The 25,759-nt window shown below is 40.4% G+C and overlaps 1 protein-coding gene across 2 annotated transcripts in view; it reads left to right on the top strand.

The window, feature by feature from the left end:
• The window catches only part of NNT (nicotinamide nucleotide transhydrogenase), a 73,847-nt gene that overhangs the window by 5,281 nt on the left and 42,807 nt on the right, over positions 1 to 25,759 (top strand). For both annotated transcript variants that reach the window (XM_074995587.1, XM_074995588.1), the window contains exons 2-11: positions 166 to 370; positions 6,537 to 6,766; positions 8,534 to 8,751; positions 11,063 to 11,150; positions 11,857 to 11,945; positions 14,515 to 14,702; positions 15,709 to 15,842; positions 19,380 to 19,571; positions 21,974 to 22,127; positions 24,023 to 24,184. In XM_074995587.1, coding sequence (XP_074851688.1) covers positions 220 to 370; positions 6,537 to 6,766; positions 8,534 to 8,751; positions 11,063 to 11,150; positions 11,857 to 11,945; positions 14,515 to 14,702; positions 15,709 to 15,842; positions 19,380 to 19,571; positions 21,974 to 22,127; positions 24,023 to 24,184 — 1,606 coding nt within the window. In that variant the 5' untranslated portion in view covers positions 166 to 219. The remainder of the gene's footprint in view (positions 1 to 165; positions 371 to 6,536; positions 6,767 to 8,533; positions 8,752 to 11,062; positions 11,151 to 11,856; positions 11,946 to 14,514; positions 14,703 to 15,708; positions 15,843 to 19,379; positions 19,572 to 21,973; positions 22,128 to 24,022; positions 24,185 to 25,759) is intronic.

The following is a 25,759-nucleotide window of genomic DNA, read 5'->3' as shown; positions in this document are numbered from 1 at the left end:
TGGTTGCTCAGACTTCTTAGAAAAGCTGACCTTTGCCTTCCACTGGAAGGGGACAGGTTTGCATTTGTGGTTTTTAATCAGTTGAAATAAGCATCTGACTCTATACAGTTCATCTTTCTAGTACCACTAATTGTTAATGCCCCTGTTTGTGATTTCTGTGCACAGCAAGGTTGCGGCAAGCATTCTACACGTGGCAGTCCTTGTTAGATCCCAGGCAACATGGCAAGCCTCCTGCGTACCACAGTTACCAGCTGCTCAAATCCTTTCTTCAGCAATGTAATATCGCAAAAAATGCAGACTGTGAAGACCCCATGCTTGCGAATGTTCCAAACCCATCAGATACTCTGGTGTCAGGCACCTGTAAAACCAGGTAAGTTACTTTAAGAAAAGAATCTTGTAGAGTAACTAGTTTTTCATTTAAAAGCAACAAGACATCCTGGGCACCTTATAGACTAACAGATTTTTTGGAGCATAAGCTATCTTGGGCAAAGACCTGCTTTCTCATCTTAATCTCCAAAAAATCTGCTAGTCTATAAGGTGCCACCGACTTCTCGTTGTTTTTTGTGGATACAGGCTAACATGGCTACCCTTTTGATAGTTTTCCATTTTCTGAACATGGATAGTAATTTTCTTAAGTAGGTATATTTTGAAAAGGTCCTGTGCTACAGTGAAGCTGTATGAAATTTGCTTAATTTGTGTTAGTACTAATGTATCAAAGGCTATCAACTTTACATTTGTTTCATGGATCAAACTGTGTAACAGTTTCTTCTTAATTGTCTGCTCTCCCAGTTTTCAACACCCTAGCGCCCCACTGCATTCCTGGGCTTTGACAGAATAGAACCTTGAGATAGGAAAGTACTTATGCATATATTTAGGTTCTGTTCCAGTCTAAGGCTTGATTTACACTTAAGTTTTGCTCATATGGCTGTGTGGAAAAATGCACATCCCAACAGGTGTAACCATGCCGTAGGGTAGATGCAGTCATTTCAACAAGTGCTCTTCTGGGAGGATAGCTCATTTAGTTCATGGAGTAGCATAAGATATGCCATATAAAGAACTGCTGCTGGCAAATTGTTTCTGCATTAGGGATGTTTGCTGGTGTAGCTATGTAGGCAAATCCTTCTTGCTGTAGATGAGGTGTAGGAGGCTAATGTGTGTAAGTATGTGCATCCCAAAATCTGGATCCTTCCTAGGGTCTTATGGAAATTCAGTGGATTAAAATCAGAAGATGAAATTTAGCCTTTGGCCCTCAAATGATTTTGCTAGTAGTCCACAGACCAGATTGTAGTTTGATAGCTTCCTTTGTAGTTATTAGTGATTGTTTCCATAGATTAGGATGTTGTCATATGATACATGGTGTTATGTACTGAAGTATTTACTAATTACACAGTACTTTTATATTCAGAACTGTCATTAGGAGTGAAATATCACTTAAGTGTGACTCTTACTGTTTTGCCATTCAGTATTTTAAAACTGAAACTAACCAAACTTGATAACCTATCAGTCAATGATTAAACTGTCCCATTGGCTTTTTTTGTTTTTGTCAATGTTAACATTGGGATTCGGTAACCACCAAAAGCAAATAAAGTGAAAACAACTGAACAGACTCTCATGCACATCCCTATTGTTGATTACATATACTTTTATTTCTATGAATGCTTTTCTTTGGGTTGGGGTTTCTGTAAAGAAATTCATCTGCATATAAACTAAATTACTAAATTTCACTGCAGTCTCAAAATCACAATTTCTATTTAAAAAAAAACAAACATCCTGATGTAAAATTGCTCTTGATTTCACATTATTTGGTATTCAGAATCAGCTCATTATAAAGATGATGATTTGAAAAATGCTAATACATTGTTTAGGCTTGTAGCTGCTACCTTGGAATATATTCCCATGTCTCACTTTGTACTGCTAAGAGACTAAGCCTTAAGAAAGGAAACTTTGTGCTGGTTCCCCTCCTCACGGGATTGAATAGTCTAAGCGAAATAGGGAAGATGCCCTGGAAGATTGTTTTCCAGACTGGCTGATGCATAGCATTCCATGTCTGGTCTTTAAAACAGATTAGAGAAAGAACCTCTGTAGAAAATTTGAAATTAAAGGTAAACCTGAAGAGTAGGTTCTTTCAAGTCACTGTTTTTTCTGGTTGCCATTTTCTTCATCTGTTCGGAACATAGGAATTGCCATACTGTAGCAGGCCAGTGGTCGATCTAGTCCAGTATCCTGTCTATATCTGTGGCCACTACCAGATGCTTCGGAGCAAAGTGGAAATAACCCTCCAGTAGGCCAGTATGGAGTAACTTGCTTACAGAGAAAGTTTCTTCTTACATCTGCCCTTAGAGGTTGTTTTATCTCCTGAAGTGTGGTGATGTCTATCCCTCCCAAAACACTTTTTTTTTTTTTGGCTTTTTAAAAAAATCTTTCCTTTTGTAATAGTTCATATTCTAAAAAATTGTCATTTTTTTCAATATCTTGTTAAGCTCGTAGCACCAGCGAGTTCCATAGGCCAACAGTTTGTGTTTATTAAAAAAAAGAAAATTGAACATTTTCTTTCATCAGCTGAATTTGCATGAAAAGCATCTACTTTGATGATGAAAGCATCTACTTTGTCTTCTCGGCATCCCCTTCCCCCATCAAAGCATCTACTTTGATGATGAAAGCATCTACTTTGTCTTCTCGGCACCATTCATTTCTTTTTCACATCCCTGTCTTTCAGTATGTTTCCTCATCTTATTTCAGAACTCTGAAAACATGTGAGCAGCTTCTTTGGAAGCTGATGTTAAAGCTGGTAACTAGCAGAGTTTTGCCTCCTTCCTCGCCATACTTGGGAGAGCATGTAGTCTGATAGTCTCTCTTCCCCTGCAAATTATGACACTCCTCTCTGATAGCGTTTACTGGTATCAACTCCCTGAAGTCACAGTACTATGAAGAAAGGAGTTTGTATTTTATTTTTGATCTCTCTACACAATTCTTGCTAACTTGTCCTGTTAGTTTAATACAGTAACTTGTTCAGGATTTAATCATTTTAAGTGGAAGTTAAAAGGAGATTAGACTCCTAATAGGGTCAGTTTCAATTTTTTATTAAATTCTTGGAAATCTAATTATCTACCTATTTAGTGTTGTAAAGAGATTTTTACAGCCATGTTTGCTTTTTAAAGTCTTATCAGTGAACAGCTGAGTTCGCTGGTTACTTTTTGCAGCACCACAGCAGCAAGAATGTTGTCTTGTTCCAATTTGAACTTGATTTCTGTAGAATCTTGTTAATGTTACAAACTAGGTGGGTTGTATGTTAGGTTCTGGCAACTTTCATGGTCCATCTTAGTCAATTTCATGGATATAGGATTTAAAAAGTAGTAAAGTTCATGATTTCTGCTATTCTTAAATCTGAAATTTCAGTGTTGTAATTGACCAAAAAAAGGAGTTTGTGTTTGTGTGTGTATTTCACAGTATTGAAGGAGGATTTGCAGTACGGATACCCTTACATCTGTGGTGCTGCTTTCAGAGTGGAAGCAACTGGAGAGTGATGACTGCTGGCCAGGACCCCAACTCTGAGCTGTTGCCAACAGCTGTGCAGAAGTAGGCATGGTATTGCCACCCTTACTTCTGTGCTGCTTCCTTCAGATCTGGGCCCTCAGTCAGCAGCTGTGACTTTCTGTCCATCGAGCTCTGAAGGCAGCAGTGCAGAAGTAAGGGTGTCATGGAATAGCATTATCACCCTTACTTCTGTGCTGCTGTTGGTGGGGGTGCCACTTACAGAGCTGGGCACCTGGCAGCAGCCACCACTCTTTGGCCACCCAGCCTGAAGGAAGTATAAAAGTGAGGGTAGGGATTCAGTGACTGCCTCTGAATTGACCTTGTGACACCTCCCCCTTTGGGTCAGGACCCCCAATTTGAGAAATCTGATTAGTGTGGGGTAAAGCACACAAAAGACAGTTTCATGGAAGGAGAACAAGATTTCATGGTTTGTGACACACAGGAAACCCTTGATTTAAAGGACTAATGGGGGAAGGGCTGTCTGTTAATGCTGAAGGTCTGTTATATTTAATGCTGAAGGTCTGTTATATCAGAATTATTATACTGTATGATGATGTACTGACCTTCCCAGCCCATCACTCAACTCCTGTCCTCTGCCCCTCTTCTTCCCTTCCCACTTCCTGCCCCATTTCCCTCCCCGCCATACCTCCATCTCCCTCTCCCGATTACCAGGAGAGAAGCTGAATGGTGGCCTGGCTCCTTCCACCTCCTGCAGCTCTCAGCGCGGTGGCTCCTCCAGCCCCTGGCTCCGAGCAACCCGCAGGAAGGTAGAGTGTGGCCGCCCTCAGCCTGCCAGTGGGCAGCAGCCTCCGACACCATGATTATTTGTTCCTTTTGTTCTCTTCTGCAACCAAGAATCTGACCCAGGGAAAAATCCCCATGTTTTGCTTTAATTCACGGTTTTTGTTTTTTTTTAAAGCCATGTGCAATGCTTGCAAAGCTAGTCTTGTTTTAATAATAAAAGTGCTTTACTTTTTTTTAACAAGTACTGATTGATCCTTTGTGTCCTGTGGGGGCTTAAAACTATGTGACTGGCCACAGACATGTTACCATAGAACTCACTGTTCCCTGCAGGATTTCCCCTCCCCCTTCCAACTCCTTGGGAAAAGGAGGTTGAGGGTTTGCCCTCAGGGAAGAGAGTCCAAGTGACTTCTTCCGTGGAAAGGTGATTTTGAACATTTGGTGGTGGCAGTTTGTGAAGGATTTCAGGAAAAACTGAAATCAGGAAAACTCTTTTTTTGTCCTTGGAAACTAGAGAGACATGGTCTAGCAGTGTTTTATGTGGTTAGATGGACCCCATTACCTGCACTTGAAGCCCCAGAGTGGGGAATAATTAGCCGTGACAGTAATTGTTTTCAGGACTGGGATGAGACTGGGTAAAGCATACACTGTTTCAATGCTCTTGTGCCAAAATGCTGTGGGTTGACTGTGTGTGAAGGATGCATTTTATAAATCTATCTCTAACAGTCTGGAGGATATTAGACATTCCTAGTTGGTTTAGAACAATTTTAAATTATATCGCAGTTGAGACTCAAAACCAGTACTTTTATTTAAAAAAAGAAGGCGGGGGGGTGTTGATAACTAGAGAACCAAAGATGTTCGTAATAAACACAACTTCTGAGGGAGTGAAAAGCCAACTCTGTGCTCTAATTTCTCTTGAGGATGTCTGGTGTAATTTCCAAACTGAGAAAAATGAAAGGCTGGCATTCCAGGTTTTTTTTTTTTTTTTTTTTTTAAATTCATGTAGTCTTTAACAGCTTCCATAGTAACTATTATCCAAGATGCCCAAGTGCTTTACAAACAGTTATGTTTTACAAGACACCTCTGGAAGGTAGGTGAGTATTAAGTTCATTTGTAAAAAAGGTGCACTCAGTCTCGAATAAGTACAGGCTCAAATCTGGCTTTACCGTGCTTTCAATAAGCCAGTCAAGCTCATAGTATGGGGATCAGCAACCTTTCAGAGAAACAGCATTTTTTTGTTTTTTGTTTGACCAAAATATTTTGAGACATACAACACATGCAGAGCTCCAGGCTGGTGCTGAGGATTAGGGTACAGGAAGGGGTGAGGTATATGGGCCCTGGGAGGGAGTTTGGGCATGGGAAGGTGCGTTTGGTTGGAGGTACAGGTGAGGGGGGTGGTATCTAGAAAGAAATTTGGTGCAGGAGGGGTCTCTATGCAGGGGATTGGGTTACAGGAGGGGGTTTCAAGGTCTGGGAGTGAGCTTGGGGTACAGGAGGAAGTTCTGACCTGGGGCAGGGGCTTGAGGTTCAGAAGAGGATAGGAGGTTCAGCTCTGGTTAGAAGGCAGCTCCCAGCTGGTGGCACAGCAAGGTTCAGGCAGGCAGGCTGCCTGCATACAGTGGCCCCACACCACTCCTATGAGCATCTGGTTGCTGTACTACTCCAAGTGACCTTTTAAGGAAGGGGACAGTGGGTCTCTGGGGACAGCTTACACCCTCAAGCACTGCTTGTGCAGCTCCTCCTATTGGCTGGAAGCCAGCCAATGAGAGCTCTGAGGACATATCCCGCCCCCCGGGGCATGTAGACATTCCAGCCTTACTTTAGGGAGCATTGTGGGGCCGTGGCATGACGTGCTGTACATTCAGTTTCTTCAGAAACCAGATGACAGCCAAAGAGATGCAAGTGGCCCTGGAGCTGCAGGTTGCCAACCCCGCCATACCATTTGCACATAGTTTCATACCCATCTGAACCTCAAAAGCCTTCTTGCTACCTGCGAGCTGACTCTCTTTCAACATTGAACTTGTACTGTCAGCTGTTGTTGATAATCAAAGGAGAGTCATTCTTGGGAGCAGATGAACTGTAAGTTATATTACCATAAAAAATTGCTTAGTCTCTTACATTTAGTCTGAGGAAAGAGGACGGTTATATGTGGGATGTATCTGTTAGTGTAAAACAAAGTACAAGAAAAATGCTGAAATGGAACAATCTAGTAGTTCTTACTATTGCTAAACTAAATGCCATCTTTTCCTGTGTATTTACAGGAATCCCATATAAACAGTTGACTGTGGGTGTTCCTAAGGAGATATTCCAGAATGAGAAGCGGGTAGCTTTGTCACCAGCTGGTGTTCAGGCTTTGATTAAACAAGGATTCAACATTGTGGTGGAATCAGGTGCTGGAGAAGCTTCCAAATTCTCTGATGATCACTACAGGGAGGCAGGAGCAAAAATCCAAGGAAGCAAGGAAGTACTGGCTTCTGATTTAGTGCTGAAAGTAATTATTTTTCCCTCACTATAATGTATTTAAATGTTTTTAAGGATATAACATTTCCCAAACCATTTCATGTAGTCTGCTGAAGTCTGGTTGTTTTCCTTGTTGTTGTGTATTTCTTTTTTTTTTTTTTTTCCAAGTGAGAACTCCTGTTAAATTCACATCTTATGCATTTTTGGTTTTACCTTTGTTTTCAGTTTTCATCAGTTCATTATTTGATGACTCAGTTCTGGGCACAAAATTCTCTACTAAACTGGAAAACAGAACCAAACCTCTGAATGGCAGTTTTGAATGATTTGAAGACAACTTCATACTGTTCACCCACTTAGAGTAATGGCATTTCCCACAGCAAAACAGGGAGAGCTCCAAGTAGAGTGGATCCCTTTCCCGTGGAATGAACATTCTTAAGACTAGTAATAGATAAGAAATCAGTTATTTTTTTGAGCAATAGTAAATAGCTGTACTTGAAGTAGCAGTATATAAGAATGAAGGCCGCTCGCCTCCTTCTAGTTGCCATTCAAAGACTACACAGCAGCAGTGTGTTCTGAAGTGGTTATGAGACAGAACAGTGTCAGCAGATACTGTGAGAATGTTGAAAACAAGCATGAGGGGTATTCATAGACAGAAGCTGTAGGCAAGTTGTACCTTTGAAAATAATGTAGAGAAACTTAAGCTTAACGGTGGGACTTCCTCTGGAAATTTTAGTTGCATGTCAAGATTTAGGTATAAACCAGCAGAAATGTAGCACTTTAAAGGCTAACAAAATGATTTATTCAGTGATGAGCTTTCATGGGACAGACCCAGTTCTTCAGATCAATCTAATTTTCTTTAATTTAAGGTTTAGGTATGACATAGAAAGGTTTTTATTGGCACAATATTGACCCTTCATAAAAGTGGTGATTTATAATGGAATGCCAGCAATCTTAAATATATGCTTAAGAAAAGCCCTGGCTAGGCCTGTGGCTCCAGAGCTGCATGTGATTCCTGAAGGACTTGTTTGTGACTCCTGACACTGTAATTGCAAAGTATTTAAAAAAAAGAAAGAGCAACTCATACGTGATCTGAAAACACTGGATAATTCCACCTAGCATACTCCAGAGAAAGAGAAGGTTCAGGAGTGAAAGTCGGGAAGGCAGTGGTAGGAACATGCAGATAAAGTGTGAGGAAATATGAAAAGTTTGTGAATGTTCTGCAGTAAATATGCATTGCATAACAAATCATTGTGTGTATGCTGCTCTTAAACAGGGGTTCCAGAAAGTATGGTTTGAATTAAAGAATCTTGTATTCCTATGCATTGCAGCTCTTGAATTACTGAGTTTTTTTTTTACTAGATTGTAAAAAATGGCTCTTCTTGCTATTTTGGTTGCTGACCCCTGGGCTAGGCTAACAGATTTGGACATCTAAGCCGGATCTCTTTAAGAATACCCTGGCTTCCAGATTGGTTTAGGAGTAGGTCTGAGAAGGTGAGCGTACTTGTTAGTTACCCTAAGGCAAACATGAACATCACAGAAACTATCAACTATATAGGGGTCATTAATTCATTTCACACAGGTCCCTAAATTCTGTTTCTGTACTGTTACTTCATTACCTAGGTGTGATTTTTTTTTTTTTTTTTTTTTTTTTTTTAACCAAGGACCTACTGGTGAATGACACCTTTTGTTAGTTTAATTGTGTAAACAATCCTTAATTAACCTAATTGTTGATATTTCTCCATGGGACGTGCACTGATGTGTTGTATTAATTAATCGGAATCCTTCTCTTTTCCTTCAGGTGAGGGCTCCTATTTTTAACCCTGCGCTAGGAGTACATGAAGCAGATCTCTTTAAGACAGGTGCTACCTTGATTAGTTTTATCTACCCAGCTCAAAACCCAGACTTACTGAAGAAACTTGCAGAAAAGAAAACTACTGTCTTGGCTATGGATCAGGTTCCACGGGTCACCATTGCTCAGGGATATGATGCTCTTAGCTCCATGGCCAACATTGCTGGGTATGGAACTCACTTTTTCAGCTTGACTGTGTATATAACTAGATTAAAGTAATCTGACATTCTGATATTACTGTGTTTGTGTCCAAAGCAATTCTGCATTTGTTTTCACGAAGCTCTTTCAAGGAGAATCAGTAACTAAGAGTTACTTAAACTTGTCAGCCTTGCAATGATCAGGGTTTTTTTGTTGTTGTTTTTTCCCCCCTCCCCACTGGAAGGCAATTATTCTGTGAACTTGCATGTAGTGCCTCACTGGGTGAGTTGAATCAGTGTGCTTAAGCTAAGGTTTCTGTAGTGATAAGAGACACAAAGTGATTAATGTCCCACATAGATGCATAGGATAAGACAATATAAAATGCTCTAAATGAACTCAGCAGCATGACAGAGGAGACTGAAAGCCAAAACTACCCCTAAGGTTTGCTTTTTCTGTATCATCTGTGGTGGCAACCTAGAATGTTCATAAATTGTCTGACAGCAAATATTATGAGCATTTGTACAGAGGTGGAAGTATCATTCTTCAAAGTAAGAAAACATTTTGTGCCCTTCTTGATTTAGCTTCTTGATCTAGGCAAAATACAACTTGTTAGTGGATGAGTACAGCTGATTTAAAAAAATTATGCCAGAGGAAACAAGGTAATAGCCCAAATAATTATTCAGCATGTCCTCTCATTCACCTGGTATAGTTTTAATAAAATGTGATAGGAAATAATAGTACACGTTTTAGAACTTGAAAAATGTAAGCTTTAGGCATTCTTTTGTGCATAGAACCAGAAATCATCATAAGACCTAATAAAGAAGATACATTTATAAATCTGTAAATTGTTCTGGATACACCAAACCATTATTTTTAATCACATGAAGCACCTATTGAGCACAGATAACAGGATTAGTAACGGAGAGGTGGCTGTGTTAGTCTGCACTCCAACAAAACAAAACAGCAGAAATGTAGCACTTTAAAGACGAACAAAATAAATAAATCATTTTGTTAGTCTTTAGAGTGCTACATTTATGCTGTTTTGTTAGATAATAGGATTGTCACTATTCATATCTCCAGAATAAAATATCTGGACTCACATTGGGCAGGAAGTAAGTCTCAGTTTTTCTAACAAAACCAGAGACGAAAAGAGAGAATTGGGAACTCGGGCATAAAGTGCACACCAGAAAAACGTTTTCCCTTACGGAGACCCCAAAGTGTCTTTTTTCCTTCTCAGCTAGACTAAGCTGCCCGTAATAAATCAGTCTGTCCACATTCTACACTGGAAACATTAGTAATGATGTTCCTGAACATAAAATAACATTTACTCCTTTTCTTACAGTTTACCCTCTGGAAAATCACAGGGAGACGGGGGAAAATGAGCACAATGGGGAAAAGAGTATACTGGGCAACCTGTTGCTATTTATAGAATGCAACATGGCCAAGGAAATAGAGCATCACCAAGTGATAAGCATGTTATGTTTACACACTGCTGTAGTAACATCAGCCAGGCCTTCTTTATGGCCAAGTAAAGCATTAAGTTTTTCAGATGAGGCAGCTGAGGCCCAGAAATTAAGCAACTTTTCCGAAGGCACACAAGGATTTGTTGGTAAAGCTGGAGTGAGAAAGTCCTTGACTCCCAGTGCTGTGTCATCTTTGCACAATTACTGTGCTTGATTTTGCTGTTTCTCTGTAACAGTTCCTCACGTTGTACCTACATAACAGCTGGTGCTGTCAACCTTAACTTCAGAGGTTGTAAAGTGTAAAAGTTAGTTGCCAAGTGTCAATGTATTTCACATTTTATCACTCCAGCAAAGAATGTGTGATAAGACATCAGAAATTTTCCACTGCTTGCAAATACTTGATCTTAAGTGCAAAGAAATGTACTATAAGGTTTGAAGATGTCTTAAATAACTATGTAGAAAGAAATAACAAACATTTTGAGCTAAAGAGGTGCTTGCAGGCACACGTTTCATTTGGGCTATTTTTTTAAAATAATCTGGAACTTTAAAGACATATTATTTGAAAAAGTTGAGGAATATTTATCTTCAGAATAAATATTGCAAATTTCAGTCAAAGTTAGAGGTGCAAAAATAAGCCTTTAAAGTACGTTGTTATAAACTAGCTGCGTCCTTAATCAACAAGCACTTTTCTGGGGAGACATTTTCCTTCTCCCCCACACATGTAGCCACATTGGCCAGACTGGAGCTACCCCCTCAAATATAGAAGTCAGACTACACCTGTGTTTAAATATGTACTACTTTGATTACTGTGGTGGCTGGATGGGAGATGGATGTGAAAAAATATTGATACACATGTTCTTACGTTTTCCTTTGACAGTTATAAGGCTGTTGTACTAGCAGCAAATCACTTTGGTCGATTTTTCACTGGTCAGATCACAGCTGCTGGTAAAGTTCCTCCTGCCAAGGTGTGTAAAGTAAGAACTTACCCTGTAGCAGAGACTATCTCATGAGTACAGTAAACCACTGTTCATGGGTGTTAAATGTTTTGTACATCAATGTTTTGGGTTTAGATTGAATTTAGAGCCCTGTTTATTAGTTCTAAATCAGTCCTTATTCGGACAAAGCTTCCATTGTCTGCAAAGGAAGCTACACTCAGTATAAAGATTGTTGAACTTTAATAAATTATATTTGTGCTCAACTTTTCAGTCCAAGCTTTTGACATAAAATCAGTTCATGAATTTCCAGGGTGAAAAGAATTGTGGAAACATTTTTGGATTGTCAGGCTGGAACTTTGGTGTCTTAGAATCTGAACAGAAGTAGCCTTTGGTTGGGATTGATGAGGGGAATGAAAATCAGTTGAGCATGGGAAACCAAAGCTTAAATAAAATGGAGGAAATGTCTATTTCTTATGTCAGTCTTGTGTAGGTTCCATTGTACATATAGGCTAATTCCCAAATAATTTAAAGTTAAAAGTGAATTTAATTAAATACTATATTATTAACTGTATGCCAGTCAATTTATACCCAGTACGCTAAGATAGCCTATTCAGTAGACCTGGTCAGTAAGCCACATTCCCTATGGGGAATTCTGGTACTACGTCAAACAGACTTGCTGCTGCTTTTCCAGATACTTTGATTTTAGCTTGATCTTTAATAACAAATGTTTTTTTAGGTCCTTATAATTGGAGGGGGAGTTGCCGGGCTGGCTTCTGCAGGAGCAGCTAAGTCAATGGGAGCAGTGGTTCGTGGTTTTGATACCAGGTAGGTCTGAGTTATTAAAATGTTAGTGGAAACTGAAGTTCATCTTTAGTTTTTCGTGAAATGGTGCAGAGTAATGTTTTTTCTTTGTCTACGGCTATACTACATTCCCCTTTCAGAGGAGGAATGCAAGTGAGGGAGATCGAAAATGGAAATGAAGTACTCATTTACAAATTTTATACCTCATTTGCATAATCTAGTCCAATTGCATTTCTGGAAGAAGCTTTTCCAAAAGCAAAAACAGCCATGTAGATGGGGTTGCTATGGAAAAAATCCCTGCTTTTGAAAGAACCCTTCTTTCTGAAATAAAATAGGAAGAAGGGTTCTTGCGAAAATGGGGATTCTTTTTGGAAGGAGCCCTGTCTATGTGACTGTTTTTGCTTTTGGAAAAGAGATCAGAAGAGATTAGGCAAATGAGGTGTGAGATTTGTAAATCAGCATTTCATTTGCATTTTCAATCTTCCTCATTTGCATTCCTCCCCTGAAAGGGGAATGTAATGTAGATGCAGCCTTTGTGTTTAGTTGAGTATTCCATTTTTTGTGTTCCCTAATTATCTGCCAGTTGGTGTTTGTTTAGTTAGACCCTGAAGGAATGGACTTGCCCTAAGGGTGATATTGCAACACTTGCAACCAGGGGAGTTTCTCAAGCTGACAGCTTCCAAGTTTTAAAGGGAGGAAGCTCTTGGGAGGGCATTTGAAGGGTCTTCAGCTCTGGAATTGTATGTTCTTTTTATGATCTGACAGATCTGAACTTACTGACAGAACATGCTGTCAGCATAACTGTGTTTTTGAGCTCTGTGAAGTGAGGGACTTGGGAAAAGTGATTTTTGGGGGTGGCACAGGGGACAGTTGTGTTTTCTCTGGTCTGCCACATCCACCATAATACATCTGCTGAATTTGTCAACAGATAGTCCTGCCAAGGATTTTATTCCAGTTCACCCCAAAATAGAAAAAGTGTATTCCCAATCATTTACATTGTTCATAAGAAGTGGCTGTGTCAAAATCCACTTAAAAACCTGCTGACTATGAGTAAATGAACCAGCCTTTCAGGAGGAAACCCATCATCCACTTTCAGGTCTTTGCTCATCTAGGGCTACGTCTACACGTGCACGCTACATCGAAATAGCTAATTTCGAAGTAGCAACATCGAAATAGACTATTTCGATGAATAACGTCTACACGTCCTCCAGGGCCGGCAACGTCGATGTTCAACTTCGACGTTGCTCAGCCCAACATCGAAATAGGCGCAGCGAGGGAACGTCTACACGCCAAAGTAGCACACATCGAAATAAGGGAGCCAGGCACAGCTGCAGACAGGGTCACGGGGCGGACTCAACAGCAAGTCGCTCCCTTAAAGGGCCCCTCCCAGACACACTTTCATTAAACAGTGCAAGATACACAGAGCCAACAACTAGTTGCAGACCCTGTATATGCAGCACGGACCCCCAGCTGCAGCAGCAGCAGCCAGAAGCCCTGGGCTAAGGGCTGCTGCACACAGTGACCACAGAGCCCCGCAAGGGCTGGAGAGAGAGTATCTCTCAACCCCCCAGCTGATGGCCGCCATGGAGGACTCCGCTATTTCGATGTTGCGGGACGCGGATCGTCTACACGTCCCTACTTCGATGTTGAACGTCGAAGTAGGGCGCTATTCCCATCCCCTCATGGGGTTAGCGACTTCGACGTCTAGCCGCCTAACGTCGATTTCAACTTCGAAATAGCGCCCGACGTGTGTAGACGCGACGGGCGCTATTTCGAAGTTGGTGCCGCTACTTCGAAGTAGCGTGCACGTGTAGACGCAGCTTAGAAGATTCAAGGGAGGCAAGAAATAGAGGAGGCAAAGCTGACTTACTTTTTTATTTCCCAGCCTCCCTTGCCTCAGACCAGGAAGTGGCTGCCAGGAAGGACTGTGTTTTCCAGAAACCCCGCTGCTCTTTATCCCAGAGTGAGGCCGTTTGAGAATTCCTGATCTAGGCATTCTCCATGTCATTGAGTGGGGAGAGGAGATCCAACCTATCTTGCTCCAGGAACATGAGCAATGACTTATAGAAGCAGAATCATGAGTATGAGCCATTTTAAATGCTGCTTTCCTGAGACCACTTCTTCTACTTCAGCAATTGTTTCCCTGTCCCAAAGGCATTTTTATGAGGCAAGGCAGAACTAATAGTGGCCCAGAAAAAAATTTCACTCAGAAGCCTTAAATGTTTACTTGTCTTATTAAAGGACCTGTTTATACTGACTTATTGCGCACATATGTTGTATGTGTAGTAATGTTACACATCTCACTGTTTTCAAGTGCCCAGGGCTTGTATGTATCTTTTATAAAATTTGAAGTAATACAAATGGTTACATATAATTTTTATGGACTGAAATGCTGAAAACATTCTGTCAGAAGCTCTCGATTATGAAAAGAGCTTTCTGCCCATTATATGTGTGTGTGTGTGTATATATATACATACACACACACACACACACACACACACACACACACACACACACACACACACACACACACACACACACACCCCCCAATTGATTTTATAAATGTGGTCTGTATTTCATCCTAACCCTTTAGAGCTGCAGCTTTGGAGCAGTTCAAATCTCTTGGGGCTGAGCCATTAGAAGTGGATTTAAAGGAATCTGGAGAGGGGCAAGGCGGGTATGCAAAAGAAATGTCCAAAGAGTTTATTGAAGCTGAAATGCAACTTTTTGCCAAACAATGCCAAGAAGTTGACATCATCATCAGTACAGCTCTCATTCCTGGTACGTCACCAATGCAGCAGACATGTTTTCCTCTCCTGCTCTGAATACTTTTATTATCCCATCTCCACTAACCTCAGGTAAGTTTGTACATCTTTGGGGCTGTCTGTCTCCAGGGTGAGGTTCCAGAAGGCAGAGAAGCTGTTGATTATTGAACTTTATGTGTATCTGCTCTCTGCTTTTGCTGGTGGGCTCCCATTCTTGAAGAGGTTACCATGTGTGTCACAGCTCATGCCTTCTGAAAAACAAATTTGCTGGAGTAACCAGCAAATTATGCTGCACTAGTCTTCTCATAGACCTTTCTTACCAAAAGTTCTTGTCAACAGGGTATTTTGGTGTTTGCTCACATAGGAAAAATCCAGAAATAAATTCGTGCTCTCAATTAAACAAGCTGGAAAATGTGCTTTAAGGCTCTTAATGCATAAGAGAATCATTTGCACAGAGTTGGGTTAGATTCATTGGGATTCCACTGGTAAATCCCTTGATGGGATCCAAGCCTACCTTCTGCAGAAACCATATGTCCCCGTCAGAGAGATAGTGAAGGTTCACTTACTGTAATACCATTTCTGTTGGCATTTGGATACCAGAGGCACTTCAGAAATGTCCCACTGCCCTCACACCCCTCCCCCGTCCCCCCCTAAATTTGCAAGTCATAACCTAAAGATAAATAAAATAAAAGTAATTGCAAAATACATCTTCTAACATTGTCTTTTACATGAGTAAAATATGCTTTTGGGAGAACAACATTTTATTTCTTGAGGGCTCATGAGGTGGTTTCCACATATTTTGGAAAAAAATTGTTATCTTTTCTCTCTAAGTACACACAAATGTAGGTCGCATATCAGTTGAAAATATTCAAATTAGAGACCAAATTCTCTCTCTAATATGCACATGCAACTTCTGTTGAGTTCTGTAGATAGCATTTCTCTGAGGGGAAAACTTCGTTTTGGGACATTATTGGCCAACATCACTGTGATATGTAGCAGGCTTTGTTTTCCTATCTTACCAGGTAAAAAAGCTCCTATCTTGTTTCGTAAAGACATGGTTGAATCAATGAAAGAAGGTTCAGTTGTTGTGGATTTAGCTGCAGAAGCAGGAGGAAACTTTGAAACTACTAAGCCAGGAGAGCTTTATGTTCACAAGGTATGGACTTTCTTAAGCAGCTGTTTTAGATTTATAAGAATGTACATCGTTTGTGGACTCAATAGCTTATAAATTTCAACACTCAAAATGTGTCGCTTCCTGGTCTACCATACTGGCTTGTAAATAATATATTTTTTTAAGATTAACATTTTGTCACCAGTCATTTTATTAAGACAAATGCAATTCAAGGCCTGCTCAAGAGGGACTGCCTAAGACATCATTCCTTACACTAGGTTGAGACTGATCTGACCCAGGTATCACACAGGCTGTGGCGCTAGTGCAGGTGTTCTGTGCCAGTGGCAGCAGAGAAAGGGGTGGGGCTTAGGGAAGTCAGCCCTGGTGCCCCTCCCTTCCCCCATGCTCCCTCACAGGTACATGCAGAGGATCAGGCTAGGGCAACTGCAGCTTTTCAGAAGGGCCTGGAGCTCTGGCTGTCACTGCTGCTATTTTGTCAGCAGTGGTGGCCAGAGCTTTGGGGCCCCTTTGAAATGTCAGGGCCTGGAACAATTGTGACACCATTGTCCATGTCTGTCAATCCGTTCCGTTCATTCCACTCCCCCTGTCCCCTGGGCGCACCTTGTCAGCGGGCGAGGCCAATGGAATAGAATGTTGCCCTTGATTTTAATTACGTCAACCCTTAGAAGTGGCAGTAGCTACATTGGTAGCAGATGCTACTCCATCAGCATAGCAGTGTTCACATCAGTGCATAGGTGGGTGTAACTTATGTCACTTGGGGTGGTTTATTCACACTTCTGAGTGACATACTGACATAAGCTGTACTGTTGCCAGAGCCTGATACATTTTTCTCCTCCTCTATTTAACTCCACAGCTGGGTCTACACTTGCTCCCAGCTTAGAAGGGGGCATATTAATCAGGGTGATGGGAGATTACTAATGAAGTGCTGCGGTGAATATGAAGCTAATTGTCCCCTGCGGCAACTTCGAAGTGTCAAACTTTGAGGTGATGACATGCTGTGTAGCTGCGGGCACTTTAAAGTGCCTTTACTCCTCAGAATTTTACTGTTTCAGTTAAATGTTGTATTCTGTTGAAAATGGATAGTAACAACTGTTTGTTTTTGTAGTGAATGTAATTTACATTTCCTTGGCAAACTTCACTTTCACACCTTTGAAATATGTCTTCATGGTCTTAGAAGTTAAATTGTTTTATTTTTCTAAACTTGAACAATAAAATGATACATTGCATAAAGCTGCAACATTTAGTGGTACTGTTAGGAAGGAAAAGTCAAATACACAAATACAAAATGGGAAACAACTGGTTAGGCAGTAGTACTGCAGAAAAAGATCTGGGAGTCATAATGGATCACAAATTGAACAGGAGCTAACAATGAAAGTAAGTTGCAAAAATGGCGAATATTATTGGCGGTGTGTGTTTGAATTAATAGGACTGTTGACACTAAGACACAGGAGGCATTGGTACCACTTACTAGGCATTGGTGCTGCCTCTTCTGGAATATTTTGCCCGATTTGGGTGCCACACTGTAAGAGATGTGGACATACTGAAGATAGACCAAAGGAGAGCATCAGAAAATTTAGCAAACCTGACGTATGAATAAAGTGTTTATTTTTTAAAGGCATGCTTTTTGTCTTAAGGGAAGAAGTCTGAAGAAAATAGTCTTGAGGTATATTGAACAGTATGATGAAGACAGTGGTGATCAGTTGTTCTCTATCAATTAAAAGTAGGTCAAGAACATGAGAACAGCCATACTGGGTCAGACCAAAGGTCCTTCTACCGTACGATTCTGTCAGACAGTGGCTAATGCCAGGTGCCTCAGAGGGAAGGAACAGAACAGGTGATCCATTCCCAGCTTCTGACATACAGAAGCTAGCAACACCATCCCTACCCATCCTGCCTAACAGCCATTGGTAGACCTATCCTCAGAGAATTCTAACAGATAGGTCAGACATGATTTCCCTTTTCAAAAACCATGTTGACTCTTCCCTCAACACATTAGGTTCATGTGTGCGTGTCTGACAGTTTTGTTCTTTACTATGTTTTCAACCAGTTTGCCTGGCACTGAAGTTAGACTTACCAGCCTGTAATTGCCAGGAATCCTTTTTAAGAATTGGCATGGCATTAGCCTCCAGTCATTTGGTACTTTGGCCTATTTAAAAGATAGCCTTAAAACCACAGTGAGTAGGTTTGCAAAGTGACATTTTAATTCTTTCAGAACTCTTTGGCAAGTGCCATCTGATCCTGTTGACTTATTACTGTTTGTTCATCAGTTTGTTCCAAAACCGGCCCTAATGATGCCTTAATCTGGGACAGTTTCTCATATTACTCACCTAAAAAAATGGTTCAGGTTTGTGAATCTCCCTCATGTTCTTAGTTGTGAAGATAAATGCAAAGAATTAATTTGCTTTCTCCACAGTGATATTATCATTGAGTGCTTCTTTAGTATCTCAGTCATCTAGGGGACTCAGTGGTTGTTTAGCAGACTTCCTGCTTTTTCTGTAGTTTTAAAAAATTGCTATTGCTTTTTGATTTTTGGGCTTAGCTATTCAATTTTTTTGGCCTTTCTTTCTAATTATATTTTTACACTTGTTTTGCCAGCATTTGTGCTCCTTTTTATTTTCTTTGTTAGGATTTAACTTGCCCTTTTTAAACTATGCCTTTTTTTCTCTCACTACTTCTTTTACTTGGCTTTTAAGTCACAGTGGCAATTTTTTGGTCCTCTTACTATGTTTTTTAATTTGGAGTATACATTTAAATTGAACCTCTGTTAAGAAGTCATCTGCTTAGTCAGCAGTAAGAAAGATTTAGGTTAGATATTAGGAAAAGCATCCTACCTACAGAATATTTAAATACTGGAATATGTTACAAAAGGAGGTTGTTGAGGCTCCACTATTGGAAGTTCTTATGATCAGTTTAGATTAGACAAACCCCTGCCCGGGATGGTGTATGTATACTTGATCCTCCCTCAGCATGGGGGGATGGACTAGATGAACTTTTAAGGTCACTTTTTTCAGCCCCATATTTTTGAATCGGTGATTAAAAAAGCAAGCACAGAGGACAAATAACTCAACTCAGGAAGACAGCCAACTACAAAAAATCTCCTTTTCATGCCCTCATCAGTCTGAGAACTCACACTCCACACTCTCCAGAAAGACTGAAAAGACTTAATAGGCTATACTGTCCATCTCTTACCTGGCTGCTTAAAGTAACTGACATTGTAAGAGTATTTTAGAAATTAGTGACACAGATCGAAAAAATGCTCGAGCAGAGCATTCCTCTACATATTCAGGCATAATGCCAGTCATCTGCGAAGAGGATGAGTATATATTGTTGTTGGATAAACGTTGTTGGTTTAAAAAAAAAGCCATAAATAGTGTAAATCTTAATGTAACAATTTGTTTTGTAGCTCATTAAAATCTGTACAAAACAGAATCAATCTCATACCAAAACTAAATTTGCTACTTGAAATGTGCATGTTCAGAAAAGTTTTGGGTGTTTAGACCCAGTGTTTCTTCTTCTGAGAATTGTACTGGAGTTTTAACTATTTCTCTTGGTTTTATTTAGGGAGTTGCACACATAGGTTACACAGACCTTCCAAGTAGAATGGCTACCCAAGCCAGTACTCTCTACTCCAACAATATTACCAAGCTTTTAAAGGCTATAAGTCCTGACAAGGAAAACTTCTACTTTGATCTGAAGGACCAATTTGACTATGGCACTTTGGACCATGTGGTTAGAGGAACTGTGGTATTGAAGGTAAGTCAGCATGCTATGTCTTTATAATGTTTTTTGTTTACTTCCAGACCTATCATTGAAATTTCCTTAAATCCATCTAAGGAAGTAAATATTTGTTTACATTGTCTCACAAGCTACACATAATGCAAGGTGTGCAACCTTGTTTTTGTGTTCATGTTAAACATTCCTCTGCTCTGTGTAATGATTGTGTTATCACTACCATTGTTATTAAAGGGCCACCATCAACTTGAAAATCGCATTTGTCAGAAAATGCTGTGCCATTTACAGTTAACAAAAAACTCTTAAGATTTCTCTAATTAATAGATGCTAGAAGAAAATATTTTTATTTATTTTTTTGTTTGCTTTGTGAATTTGACAGCACTTTCTGAGTAGACATTTCTGCTGTTCCCACATACAGTGAGTTTTCCCTTGCTGAAAAGTTCCATATACAAATTCCAAAAGGAACTCCTCTAAAATCTATTTTCAAGGAATTTTAAACAAATAAAAATTAGGAGATGCTATTTAGTGGTAGCTCTAGCAGAAATGGAATTTTAATATTATATTTCAAAAGGCGTCAAGTTGACAGTGCTGTTCAGTTATTTTTTTAGCTTAGGTCAAAGGAAACTTGAAGACCTCAGTTCATAGAACAGATACAACATCGCAATGGTAAAGCAGATTTCTCCTCTCTCTCCATATTAATGTGGCTTGTTTTTGATATTATGGAATACTTGTGAGAGGGATAGTTCATTGATTGATTCCTTGTCCTTGTTTCTTCTGGCCTAACAAAGGTGTCAGTTGTGGCTGATGGTTTGTGATATCAGTGTCACTGCAGGCCATAGTGGACAAAGACATCTAATTAGTTTACTCATATTTCAGCATTAGCTGGGAAGGAGGTGAGCTATATTCAGATAATGAATTTTTGTCCTGATGTGTGCTTGACAGTTTACTTAATCAGGACAAATTCCTCTGGATATGAAATGTTTGTCTGTGTTTTGAGGCACCGTGGCTTAGCAGATGATAAGGCACTGGGCAGATAGTCATGAGACCGGAGTTCTATTTCCCGCTCTATTATTGATATGCTGAATAAGCAAGCACAGGTCACTTCATCTGTCTGTACTTCTATTTGCCCTTCTGTCCTTTTGTTTGTCTTGTGTAGTTAGATCATAAGTTCTGTGGAACAGGACTTTCTCTTCTTTCTGTGTGTTTCACAGTACCTAACACAGCAGGGTACTGATATTGTTTGGGGATTGTAGGTGTTAGTATTCCCTCAGGTGCCTAGCACAATGTTAATTCAGAGGGCAGATAATGTGGGGTTACCATATTTGACGTCTCAAAAAAGAGGACACCCCTGAGAGGGAGTGTATCTGTTTCAGTATCTACCAATTCACATTGTATTAATATACTATGAATAAAGTAACACAAGTATCAGAGGGTAGACGTGTTAGTCTGTATCTGCAAAAACCACAAGAAGTCCTGTGGCACCTTATAGACTAACAGATTTTTTGGAGCATAAGCTTTTGTGGGCAAAGACCCACTTCATCAGGTGCATATTCCAAGGAAGTGGATCTTTGCCCACAAAAGCTTATGCTCCAAAAAATCTGTTAGTCTATAAAGCGCCACAGGACTTCTTGTTGTTTTTACTATAACATTAATACAACATTAGTTGGTACATACTGATACAGATACACTCCCTTTCAGTGGCGTACTCTGTCATTATATGGTGACTCAAAGTAATGAGGTGGTGGTAGAGTGGATTGAGAAGCTTCTGTCTGTGTGGAAAAGGGAGGACAGGAAGAGGGAGCAATTGACACAACTGAGATGGGATGGGGAAATCCTGGTTGACAAAGGGATAACTTGCAAGTTCCTACTCCTATATATGTCAGTTCTTCTGTGGCTGATGGCCAATGCCTTGTCTCCCCAACCCAGGCTGGGTGTCTGGAAGGACCTGCAGTGGCTGGAAGATGAGGAGAGGAGAATTGTTCATACTTGCTGCCTCATGGCCAGTCTAGTCTCAAGTCCCAGCTCCTGCTCTGGGTCCCACTCTTGCACCTAACTTTGGTCAGAAACATATGTGGATCCTGCCCTGACCTCTGAGAGATGAGGTGGAGTTGGGAGGGAAAAAACAAGCATCAATCCCTTCAATATTTCCCTTACAGGCATACCAACTCCCTGCCCAACTCTAGTTCTACTGGGTCAAATAATAATCTTTAGTTTTGACTGAAAAGATTTGTTATGAAGAAAATCCTCTTTATAATTATGGCTCCTTTTGGAAAGCCACAAACCAGATTTTCACCCATCATTCTTTGGGTTTGGTCTTGACACTTGTCTGAAGAATTTATTTATTTATTTATTGAGAACAAGCAGTGTCGAGTTGTGCAAGCTGTCTGTCATGTTAGGGTAACTGTAACTTTGTGTGTTGCCAGGATGGCAAGGTGATTTTTCCTGCACCTCCACCAAACAACATTCCTCAGGGAGTCCCTGTGAAACAGAAGACTGTGGCTGAGCTGGAAGCTGAAAAAGCAGCCACAATAACACCTTTTAGAAAAACTATGACTACAGCATCTGCCTACACAGCAGGTGAAAGGACTCAGTCACCTAATCATGGATATAGTTCGATTGTCAGTGTGCTATAAGCCAAATTCAGCCTCTTGAAAACTCAGTGGCTTTCTGCATGGTGAAAAATAGTTCAACTTAAGTCATTTTGGAAGTAAATAATTTGAATTAATATCACTTTAATTCTGAATAAAAACAGCCCCATAGGATACAGTTTAATCTACTTTAAAAGTTACTTCAAATTAATTTTCTATGTAGACAAGTCCTTAATTAAAAATAACTTGTAATCATTCCATTAATAACTAGTTCTAACCTCATTTTTGTGCATGTGGGAAAAAAAATGGACTGATTGAATGTTGACTTATTGCAAAAATAATGGAATAATTGTTTCTTGTAGAGTGAAACTTTTTATTTCAGCATTTCAAAGCCCAGAGTAATGAGATACATGTGTGTATGCTTGGCTTACTTATTTAAGAATTTGTGAAATATTTAGTAAAAAAGAGCTGCTGATTGCCTTCAAACTTTGCCAAGTAAGAAGAAAAAGTGTTTTTGTTTTGAAGAATTAGCTACAGGCCACAGGAGTTGTCAAGAGGTTTCCAATTAGCATTTTCCATTTTAAGTTAAAATTAATGCAGTCAGTTTGTGACAGTACCTTGGACAATCTTTCTCAAGTTCTTTACTGCCATTGTACAGAATTTAAAGCTATAACTACATTTGCAGTCTGGATAATAGTAGTAATAGAAGATGAACTCCACCCAGTACTGGGCTGACACAAGCAGTTAGTCTATTGGATTTGCCAACTCAAATTTCAAAGTAAGCTTTGAGATGATAGACCATAATTCTTCCACATGATAACTGCTGGCTTAATGATCACTGATCAAGGAGTCTCCAAGTGGACTCTTTCGCTTGAGAGATTGCTATTACAAGCTATTGGGTAACTGGATTAAAATAGTAATCGCAATGCAAGTCTGGCTGAGATTAATTCGTTTAATTGTTTGTGACTATCAGTTTAAAGGGGATGGCACTTCCCTCTTTCTTTCCTTCTGGGAGAGAACTGATAGAAAAGAGATCTCTCTGTCTTGCCACCTTGGCTTTTATTTGGGTCTAGATTTGCCAGAAGGAATAATTGGCTTCCACTCACACTTTACTTTTCAAGGCAGTAATCTTCCTTGGTCTTCGGATTTTGACATTTTCTGTTGGCTCCCATCACAACAACTAGTTCTCTGCAAAAGTAGAGGTGGAGAGCCAGTGCTACTTCCTACACAGGTCAGCAGGAGGGTAGACAGGATGACATAGTTGGCTATGTTCTCTGGTATTCGTGGGCTGGTTAGATTGGGAGTGATATTCCCAGTGCCCCTCGTGATTGCAGGTCTCTGGTGATGCCACCTAAGTCAACGCTCTCTCCCAGTCCTCTTTGACAGCCATCTGATTTTCATATCCCATGTGCCATTTTCTTGGGCTGACAGAAACATTTTATTTCTGTAAGTGGCACAGACTTAGCTGGGTACACCACACTGGAACTACACATTTCCATAATTAGGAAAACTTTCCAGTGTAGGTCTGCACTTCCTCTTTGTTCTCCGAACAGGATAATGTTGGCGTTAGGTGTACACTGTTCAGTTTGTCCAAGGTGTGAATGAATGAATGAATGTACGTACAATGCTGGAATGGAGGAAGAGGGAAGGCTTTTAAATCCAAGCTGCTTTATCAGTGTATCTGAGTACCAAGAAATTTCACTAAACAAAATGTGTTCAATAATTGGAAACAACAGTTGGATACATTAGGGAAATGGGATGGATACAGGGAAAGATACATCCATCAACTCCTAAATCTGATTTACATATTTACAGTTTCAGTGGAGACATAAATAAACCATTCTGAGATCCCAATTTTGCATTAACCATGTCCTCTTCCTCTAGGTCTGAGTACTTTGCTGGGACTGGGCATTGCAGCTCCCAATTCTGCATTCACACAGATGGTGACAACATTTGGTTTAGCTGGAATAATAGGGTACCACACAGTCTGGGGTGTAACCCCTGCACTTCACTCTCCACTCATGTCTGTGACTAATGCCATCTCAGGTAGGTGACTGTCCTGCTGCTAGCTGTCTGGTGTAGAGGAAATACTGGGCACAGCTGTGACATTTTTTGAGCTTTTAATAAAAGTTTAGTCCTTTGTATTTAAAGATGCCAGGGAGCCACTTCTGGGTCTATCCCAACTTAATCTTTTGTTATAAATAGCAAAGATAACAGCCCTTATATGTGGTTCTGACTGCTGGTAGTGTCCCTCAAAGAGAATTTGTGCAGGCAAACATGTTGTATTTTTAAGTAATCTACCATGGAACTGGTTTGGTTTGGCTCAGACTTGGTAACATCCTTCCTGCATACCATGTGTCTCCCTCCAGTCTGTCCAAAATCCTGCTGCTTAAATCATCTCCCTTTCCTTTCCTTCTGGCATATTTGCTGCTGCTTCCCTCCCCTTTCACATCACATGCAAGTCTCCTAGGGTACATCTACACCTACTGGAAGATCAATGTGGTGGCGGTTGATCTTCCAGGGTTCAATTTAGCGCATCTAGGGAGCTGCATTAAATTAAATGATCACCATTAACCCTGGTACTCCTCACAGTCACAAGGAGTAAGTGAAGTGAATGGGAGCAATTCTCCTGTGGACTTCCAACTGTGGGGATGGCAGGAAAAACTGATTTACAATACGTGAACTCCAGCTGTGATTCAAGTAGCTGGCATTGCATATCTTAAATCAGTTTTTTAACCCATAGTGTCGACCTTGCCTTAGCCCTCACCTTTCAGGTCCTAAACAAATCTGCCCTGATTACATCTGTTTTCATTTCTTCTACTTCCCATTTTAATCACTTCAGTTCTCCCAAGCCTGTCACCTAATTTCTCCCCTTCTCTCCTTTTCCTGGTCATCTTTTGTGTTCCTCTTCAAAACTTTCTTCTGGAAACTCCTCCACTCGTGACCTCCGTGAGCTTTATAACTTCTTCTTTTCCTTAGAAAGGAAAAAAAATACACCAACACTTCAGATAATGAGTCTGGGCAGTTTTGTCATTCTTTCCTTAGACTGTGAGATCTTTCAGACATGGGCAGTCTCCTCTTAATGTTTGTACAGCACTGTGCAAAATTGGAATTGCTGCCAGCTTAGTAATGAAATCTGAATTGATGGTAAACTGGTTCTCATTTTGGAAATAGTTGTTGTTCTCATGAGCAGCAAAGTAAGTGATATCTGTGGCCTGAAAACTCAGCCTTTCAGATGCACAGTAGCATCTCCCTGCTTAAGTTAACATTTGGGCTACGTCTACGCTAGCTCAAAACTTCGACATGGCCATTTTGAAGTTTACTAATGAAGCGCTGAAATACATATTCCGCACCTCATTAGAATGCCGGCAACTGCGGCACTTTGAAATTGATGTGGCTCATTCAGAGGGGGCTCCTTTTCGAAGGACCCTGGCAACTTCAAAATCCTCTTATTCCTAACAGCAGATAGGAATAAGGGGATTTCGAAGTTGCCGGGGTCCTTTCAAAAAGGAGCGCCATCTGAACGAGCCACGCGGCAGCGAGCTGTGTCATTTTGAAGTGCCGTGGCTGTCGGCATTCTAATGAAGCGCTGAATATGTATTTCAGTGCTTCATTAGCAAA

The sequence above is a fragment of the Carettochelys insculpta genome, chromosome 5 (assembly GCF_033958435.1).
Source record: "Carettochelys insculpta isolate YL-2023 chromosome 5, ASM3395843v1, whole genome shotgun sequence".
Lineage (NCBI taxonomy): Eukaryota > Metazoa > Chordata > Testudines > Carettochelyidae > Carettochelys > Carettochelys insculpta.
This window is presented reverse-complemented; position numbering and strand designations above follow the sequence as displayed.